At 40.2% G+C, this 9391-nt stretch overlaps 1 protein-coding gene across 1 annotated transcript; it reads right to left on the bottom strand.

The window, feature by feature from the left end:
• Positions 1-5109: 5109 nt before the first annotated feature.
• On the bottom strand, positions 5110-8769 carry FGF3 (fibroblast growth factor 3; the record flags this gene model as incomplete). The annotated part of the gene is made up of 2 exons (XM_008945495.1): positions 5110-5442; positions 8666-8769. Coding segments are annotated over 2 exons (437 nt in total), but the record flags the coding sequence as incomplete, so codon positions are not given.
• Positions 8770-9391: the final 622 nt, after the last annotated feature.

Raw genomic sequence — 9391 nt, forward strand, 5'->3', positions numbered from 1 at the left:
GTGAAACAAAGAGTCAGAAATATCACAAAATTACTAAAAGATAACCTCAGGATGGCAGAGTAATGACCCTCAAAGAATGGGAAAATCCATGCTGAGAAAATGGAGAACAGTGTATGAGTAAATTGGGGAGCAATTCATGCTTTGGAACTTAGTTTTTTAACATGGGGTAGCTGTTTATATTTCACACACAGCTCTTGCTTTTTGTGAACAGATAACCACAAAAGTAAAAACACAATCACCAATGACCAGAATATTTTATGTGAATTTTTGAAGAGTTTGGAATACAAGAGCTACAATGGGATAAAACAAAGATTAGGAGAACTAAAAAAAAAAAAAATCTGTTACAGATATAAATTAGTTATTTGCAATTCTTGTGTCTGGAAGCAAGTGACTGAAAACTGTTTGCCAAAACCCCTTGATGCACTGTTCTCTGCCTCATGTCCATGAAAGAAAACAGCATTCAAGTCCAGATAAAGTCATATATAAGTGTCTGGGAAGGTAACACAATATCTGTATAATTTGCACAATTTCTGCAGAACAATATTTATTTTTAAAAAGTGTAGAACTGCAGGTAAATGGTTCTATACAGGGCTAGAAATGGCATCAACAGAAAGACTTGTATGATGGAGAGGAGGTGAAGGAGAAAAAGAGGATGTTCATTGTGGAGTTTGGGAAAGAGCTGGTGCAGGACAGCAAGCTGAGGGGTTGGCTTTTGGAACTACATACACCAGCTGCCCAATTTTTGTTTGTGCCTGGAAATTGAACAACTACACTGAATGTGCAGTAAGTGATTTTAAGGGAAAAAACAGATACTTAGTGCACCAGACTGTTAAAACAGGCTAGAGAATAACTGATCCAAAACTAACCAACATGTCAGATGAAGTTTGAGAATGGAGAGAATTCTGAGGGACTGGGATGGGGAAGTGTACTCTGAAACACACAGCATGAATCTAAACATCCAAAAGTGAGGGCAAACTAATACACAGTTTGAATTAACTACAACTAATAACTGAATCACTGAAGCATGGAAAAGTTGAGGTTGAACAAGACTTCTGGAGGGCAACTGACTTGCCACCCAGGATGGAGATGGTTGAAGTTGTGGTCTGAAGATGTGGTCTCTGCTCCAAAAGGAAACAGTCACAGGGTATGAATGAGTGGACCTAATGTAGGGTGCATCTCTACTGGTGTTTGCTTCAAACCAGGGGCATGCTTTTGAGCATGGTCTCCTCCTAGTTGGAGTTATGTCAACATTAGCTGAGCATATGAAGTGGATTTCTTCTTGGTGACACTCAACCCAAAGACCCTCTCAGAGCATTCCACCTGCCAAAGGGCTTCCTGTGCATAGGGCCAGACTTGAAGTCATGCAAAGTGTCCCTCCCACCTACTCCCAAAATGTGTGTAGTGTGGACACTGTACTTGGCACCAGAGGTTTTTCTCTGCACACCTGTTGCTGTGGGTCTGCACAATGTGCTAACGCAACAGAACAGACCCTGAAGTGGACCTTGAACCACAAAACAATTGAAAATTGACCTGGTGTATGACCAAAAGACTGCAGCAGACGAGCTCTTTCCCAGGACTGGCTTCCTTGGATGACCTTTTCTATGATCTCTGTTTTGTGATGAATCTAAGGATGCCAATGGACTTCTGGAGTACATGAAGTCTGCAGAAACTCTACACTCCAAAATGGGTGAAGTTCACATCTTCCTCATAAAGAAAAAAAAAAAAAGGAAGTCTGTTAATAGCCTGTATGATGGAAAGGTATAAAGTCACTCAAGAATCTTTTAAAAAAGGAGACACATCTTGACTTCATAATCCTAAGGAGAAGGTAAGAAAATAACAGTAGCTCAAATTTACTACCTTTTGTAAGGTATCCCATAAAGTTCTGGTCCAAATAAATAAAATGAGATACAGGATACAACCAGGATAATTATCATGAATAGGATTTCAGCCTGTCAGTATCTGGGAACTGTGGAATTCAAGGTTGCTAAAAGAATATGAAGTAATGAATACCTGTAATGAAAAGTATTTCAACAAGAACATTAATATTTCTTAAAAGATGAGAAAAAAAGACAAATCCTAAAGCCTCTCCTTTGAATCACTGCAATGAGATTGAGCAAAGAAAAATTCTAAGAATGTCAGTAAAATTGTTTTGGGTTGATGTGAAAATCATCACTTACCTACAGTAGTTAAAATGCCATTGTGTCCAATCAGTGAATTGTTTTTTAATTTGTCTCCCCCCCTCCTTTTTACAGTGTTAGTGTCTTAGACTTTGTTGGGATGAAAACTGAAGCTGAAGGATATAGTTCATGGGTTAAGCTAAACTTCATTGTGGTTTCCTATGGGAAGGCAGGTAAAAATACTGCAACAAGCATGCCATGCAGCTCAAAATAAAGGTTTTGTAATTAAGTTTGACCATCTGTAAAAGAGAGGTAGAAGGAGAGGAAAAAATTGATAAAAACAGAGACAGAAAAGCAGTCAGCATAGGCACCTGCCCTTGAGAACATCTAGGAGTGAGGACTAAATATATGATGGGAAATGGACTTGGAGCTGGTATGAAGATGCCATCTTTGTGTCACAGGGAACAGGAGATTGTCCGCTTCAGACAGTAGAGATTGTATCAAAAATACCTGACATGGTCATTAGTCATTAAGCTTATGATAATTTTTAGTGGAGAAGGAAATGAAAATAGATCTTGGTTTTCATATGAGTCGAGGTAAAGTCCATCTGAAAGTGGCCAAAGCAAACATGTCCCAGAAAGAAGGAAAAACAGTTCTCTTAATCTTCAGCTGTAGGTGACCTTTCCCTGCCAGTTGGGCTTGATGACACTTTCCTGACCTTGCATTTTATTCTTGAAGCTTGAGAGCCATGAAGACTGCCCATGTCCCTCTCTTTCTTGCCCAGTCAAATTGTTCAGCCCCCACTAGTATCCTGAAAGTAACTACAGAGCTGAGATAGGGCAGCTGGTGAACTCAACAATGTGTCCCCAAAACACCCATGATGTCCAGGATGCCAAATTTTCTTCACTGATACAACTGGCTTTCAAAAGACACCTTGAATCCTGCAGTAGTTTGGACTTTGTGTGGTTCACAGGAGTAAACAAAACAAAAATCTCAATTCTTCCATTTCTTTTTCAGTCTCTTATGTTTCTTCTCTGCGCAGCTTTTTCATGACTCATTACTTCTGTGAAGATCCCATCACTATTTTGTATTTTGTTATTTTGTAAAAGCAAGAATATTTGGGAACACGGTTCATGATTTTCTGTACCCTTTTCTAAGCCTAGGTCTATTCTGTGTGCACCACATTGGATTATTTCATGTGTGTCATTTAAGTGTCTTTTCACATTATTTCAGTATAAAGGAAAACAGAGATCAAAGAATTGTGACTTTCTTATTCAAACATAGTTACCCTCTTTGTTAGAATATTACAGAAAAGACAGGAAGGTGGAAGGAATGGAGGATATTTTTTGGTATGAAGCCACCTTTCTGTATCACACTTCATAGGAGTATAACCAGTGCTAAACCCACAACTAGTTAGTAAACTCTTTCTGTGGACTCATTTTACTTCTCTCTCAAACAGAATTCACCCCTTAATGATGGAAGATTTTCACTACCTAGTTTTAAATGATCACACTGTTATTCAGCAGGTAGCCCACAAGAAGACCTTTGTGTCAATATGACCAGGAATGGGATTTGCACCTGGCTGCTTCATATTTAATGTACTATTTTAACTTTAATATTTAAATTCAGGTTGAATGTTTATTTCAGGGCAATTCCTCTTTTCTCCAGCTGTGCCGTATCAGGGCCTAATTCTAGGAAGCAAAGAGCATATGGCCAAATCCCCTTGAAATGACCATTGTTTGTGCTTGTCAAGCACATCTAAACCTTTGTGCTACTCTATCTTCTCCTACATGTCAAGAGAAATTTTTAAATCTTAACCCCTTGCTCAAAATGAAACTTGTGATGTGGAGTTCCCTCCACTTTTGTAAAAGTTAACTTTCAGAATCAGAGCAGAAGAATGTATAGAAACATATTTTATGTTAATTAAACCAAAGCACAAGATTGCTAACACCCATTTGGATCTGCAGCTTTCAGTTTAGGACTGCCATGTGAAAATAACAAGCATTTGAAAAGAAAGGAAAATCAGAACATAGCAGCAACCATAAACTAGTGAGTCACTAGTTTTTGCGTGTCCAGTATGACAGTTATTTCCCCTCAAAAAGAGTTAAAACATTTTAAACTTAGAACTAGGACTTTCTGTAGAAAACATAACTAAACAACAGTACCTGATAAAGATTCTCCTCCCCAGTGCTGAATTTCCCTAACATCACAAACTCAGCTGTCACATCATATTTGGGTTCTGTTTGAGGAGAGGACTCATCAGTTGGCAAACAGGTATATTTTGCCAAATCTTGGCCAATGCAAAATGCTACTTTATCAGCATTCATTTATTTGAATGACAAGGTCAAGTGTCTTGAGTTTTCAATTAAACAAATTCAAGAATAATTCTGGTAATGTGTAGGTCTGTTGAGATGTTGGAAGTAGCTTACAGTTCTTTTGTTGGACAGCCTCGAAAGAAGTATGATACTGGCTGATTATAAAATAAATACACGTAAGCTAAAAACTAAACCAGTTTTCTAACTCCTATATTACATACAAATAGGAATGTAACACTTTATGAGGAACTGCCAAAAGAGCCATGAAAGTGCTGTACCTTCTCTGTGGACACAAAGTGGGTGAGTGTAAAATATTCATATGCTCTAGAAGGACAGGGCCACTGAGGTAATACCCTATGGCAAGTTAGAATGAAAGTACTAGCAATGAAAATGGTTTTTGGTTTGTTTTTTTTTTAGAAAAGAAAATGTGAAAGTCATTGACAAAACTATTACATCCAACTAATTTACATGTGAATGTGCCTCAGTTTATCTCGCATCTCTTTTACCACAGGTAATAATTCTACAATAGCTAGAAGTAGGTGATGTGCCTTTCAGTTATACAGTGTATAAAAAATGTCCGTGTTAATGCCTGTTGTACAATCACAGCTGTTAGTTTTTTAGTAGATTTTGAAGACTTTCAGTCAGTTCCAGCCCCCATACCAGTCCCCCCACTGCTGTCAGCGTCCTCTCCTTCTCCGCTGGTTCTTGCTCAGGGGCTTCAGGAGGCTCTCTCGGTACCTCACATTCGTGTGGAGCAGTCGGACCATCTCATGGTCTTTGTTATCCAACACTCTGGGCAGAAAGAGAGACGACTTCTGTGTCCTGCGAGTTTTAAAGCCCCTTCTGGGTCGCCCCTTGCCGTTGATGGAGACGTACCAGAGTCTCTCTGCGCTGGCCTTGCGCCTGCTGCCGCCTCTGCTGGGTACGCTCCGGTAGGGGCGGGAGGCGTAGGTGTTGTAACCCAGCTCGTGGATCCTCTCCACAAACTCACACTCTGCATTATAGTTTTCCTGTAAAGCAAACGTAATAAAAGTATATTTTGTATATATAGACATATAAAATAAAAATATAACGAAAGCAACATGTGTAGTAAGGAAAACTGCAACTGGCGCTACAAAAAGGGAGCAGAAGAGAAGCGCGTCAGCACTTGTCAGCAGTGTGAGCATTCTTTGTGGATCAGAGACAGAAAGAGGGCAAAAATCAGTCTGAAAACAAAAACCAAAATGGCATGTGATTAGGATTGAATAGCTCTGCTGGTTGTTCGGCTGTAGATTTAATTTTTTTGTGCTTAAAGATCTAAATACGCCTGTGAACCGGATGGATGATTTAATTGCTGCCTATCAACCTTTGACATCTATTAAAAAGGTAAAATCCTACAATTTTATGCAAAATGTGGCTCATTAATTGGTATCTTAGAAGCTAGATACACCTGCAGTCTATTACATCCAGTTTGTTATGGATATTTGAGCAGTAAACGACATCTTTATGAAGCCTCTTTCCTTGCTTCAGCACAGCAGAATGAAACTACACCCTGCCCACCAGTGTGGTCCTCCAAAATGCTCAGCTGCTCCTTTATCACAAACTGGAAGGGAGAACACACTCATCCTGGGTGCTCACATTTTACATGAGCTGTCAAGATTTGCCCCTTTTCATCTGGTACTCAGCTGAGAGAAAACTGCAGAAGCCTGGCGCAAGGAACATCTTCCTCCTCCCAGGGAGCCGTAGGAACAGTTTAAATAAAGGACCTCCCACATTGTACATCTTTTCTTAACTACAAAATCGTCTTGGCTGTACCTGTGTGATCAAGACTTCAGTATCTAACATGTGTAAGCCAGAAGGGAACTGCTACCATGGTCTTTACAGAGGTTTTATTTCACATCACCTCTCAGGAGGACGTGGAAAGGGCACAGGTAGCCAGGCTGGGGCCAGAAAAGCCATAGGCTCCATTAACAACATGTCTTTAATGCTGTTCACTCACCAGAAATGCTGATAGGCATTTAACAAGACTTTAAAAGACTCCACATGTCCCAGCTCCACAGCTGTAAAACGGAAGTGCCCTTCCTTGCAAGGACAAGGATTTCACAAGCTGTGGTGCCGGAGCCCACGCAACTACCATATGTAGGTAAGATTTGTCCTGCTGTCTGCCCCCATTCTGCTTGTAGAGGTTTTATCACAGAGAATAAACCTAGAGGATTATCCCAGTCTGCTGAGGACACAAAGGAATTCTGCAGAATCAACAAACTCATTTTATTGACATGGGAAAACTGGTGAACCAGGGGGTAACAGAGATATTCCAACACCATTTCATAAAATGCTCACTGTGTGATTATCCCCAGAGAAGTAAGGCTCCGTTGAAACAGGGGCCTTGCACAGGTTCCTTGAACAGTAATATCAGTAAAGTCATTGGTCATTTTGTTTCTAGGCAAGCAAAGCCAGAAAGTTTCTCCAGATCTGAGCCCTCACCCTTTGCTGCTCCTGTGAAAAGAGCTGGAGTGGAAGAGCTTTTCCTGGGTTCTCCCTCCATCTCTGAAACACAAGTCTGAAGCAGTCTCTCTCGAACTTGAGCCAAAATAGCAAAAAACATTTTTTCTAGTTGTACAGGAACCTTTCATGGCTGGTATTACTTGGCATGTGATAGCTGAACAAACTTTGGGGTGGGCTGATGGTTGTCACAGTAGAAAGGGAAGTCCAGAAGAAATGGACTCACTGGTCTCTCCTACTTTAGGCTTTTCTCCACTCTAGGAGAGTGGACTTTTTATTCAAATTTTGTTTAGTTTTACTTTAATTCCATTTAAGTAATTGGGAAGAAAAAACATACCTATTTTGAACAAGAAAGAGACAGAGAAAGAACTTGAAAATTCATCCTTCCCATTAAAATCTTTTGGGCAGATGATGGCTCTGAGCTGGTGGAGGAGCTCCAGTGAAGAAGATGCCCATTTTAATCAGAATATTAGCCAGAGGTATAGAAGTGGCCAGCCCTAGTTCTGGCACAGCAGAGCTAGAATGTCTTACTTCCACTTCAGCTGCATTTTCCTTTACCTAAACTGTGATCTGCTTCTCTGCACCAGCCAGGAACATCTTTGCACACAGGCCTTTTAATCAGTGTGTGTCACATGAGACACGTTACAGAAGCTGGGTGGTAAACACCATCACAACACTTGTGAAAAGGTGGAGTAAAATACATTAAACCAGGGAGACAACTGGGATGATTGTGTTACCTAAGTTGCATTCACATGGGAAAAGCTCACGTTGCTTGAGGATATATCATGCTGTTCAAATCAGCAAAATTACATATAATGACTAGTTGGAGAAAGCAAATTTCACAGAGCCATGCTTTACCCTCTTCAAATCCCTTTCCATGCCACAGGATTCCTGGAGAAACTGCCCAGTATGGCTGTTACACAGTAAGAGATGACAAGATTGCTAGGGATGTAATCAAAGACAACGGAAGAAATTCAAGTAGGTGGATAATGTGTATAGTATACACACTGACAAATACACCTCAGTGTATATCCCTGGCTGTGAAGAAGTCTAAGCTACAGTAATTTATTCACTGAGGGGAAATTGGCTGGGCTGAAAAGGCAAGACTCTCACTAATATCAGGAGAGCCCAGATTTTACCTCAAAGATCAGGACACAAAATTAGGTCAAAGGAGTATAATAAGGTGTTTATTTTCACCTTTATCTTTTTGCACCTTCGCATACTTCCTTTCCTTGCTCTAGCTCTGCCTTTTAGTACCTGCAAATTCTTCCACTGCCCAAACAAATGCAAAGAAACTCCCATCAGTAAGCTGCTTTGCTGTAACAGAGATGCTCAATTGCTTCTGGATATTCCTTATCTGGCATGCATACCCTCTGCCAGTGTCCAAGGTCCAGGTCAGTTATAAATATGGGTAATTTTGAATGGAGGTGGACATTCTGCCCTGGGAAGGGTGGCTCCTGAGGTCTTTACCAGGGCACCAAATCACCCGGAAATCTGGCTACATGAAAAACCTTTGCCAAATACCTTCTTCTGCTTTTGGCTGTACAGACAATGAGAAAGTAAGAACACAGCTTCTTTCCACTTCTAAAAATGTACTGACTGGTTGCCTGTAGCAGTTCCAGACAGAAATCTGTTATAATAGTACTCTTTTTTTTTCTATAAATGTTCATTTACAAGAAATGAGGGCTCCCCACTGGACCTGTTTTTCCCATAGGAAATGTCAGGCATACGCCAGTCTTAAGTAAAACTTACTGATGCATAAAGTCTGCCCCTTTTGTTCATGGCCAGGTACCTGCCCGAGAACAAGCCCTTGATGGCAACGATTCCAACATCAACAGCAGTTATTTCAAGAATACCTAGAAACAGAAACAGTTATGAGATATGTGGTTGCTCTCCATCATGTTTTGAGATATGTTTGAATAACTGCTTACCTGCAGAGTATGATATCACAGCTATCACTAGCTCACACCAAAATCATAGTGCAGTCAGGTGAGTGAAACAAGACTGTTATTTGAAGCTATATAAAATAACAACTATGTGGGAATTATTTAAGACAAGCTTGACAATAAATCCCTAGATGTCTGATTGAGATTGAACTCTTTCAAAAATGAAAAAGATCTGACACTGAACTAGAGGTTCACTTAATCCTATATGTATATAGAAAAGTTTAAATCCTCTTTAATGCTTAGGAACACAAGAGCTCTTGACTTACTGAAACCAGTCACAAAGCTGTCCATTTCAGGACAAAGCCCTTGCTGAGGTCTCCAGAGATAAACCTGAATGAGTCGGCTGCATTTTAAAGCCATGTATATAATCATGAAAGGAACTTGTCACTTAAGAGGTCAATGTAACCCTCCAAGGCAAGGACAATACGACTGGCCATGCCAATTAAAAGGGAGGGATTTTCAGGCCATCAAAGATGGGGTCTCAAATACAAGAAGAATGTCACAGGCGAGGCTGGCACTGTATCTGCCAAAA

This window comes from Merops nubicus, unplaced genomic scaffold (assembly GCF_000691845.1).
Source record: "Merops nubicus isolate BGI_N331 unplaced genomic scaffold, ASM69184v1 scaffold3848, whole genome shotgun sequence".
NCBI classification, from domain to species: Eukaryota; Metazoa; Chordata; class Aves; order Coraciiformes; family Meropidae; genus Merops; species Merops nubicus.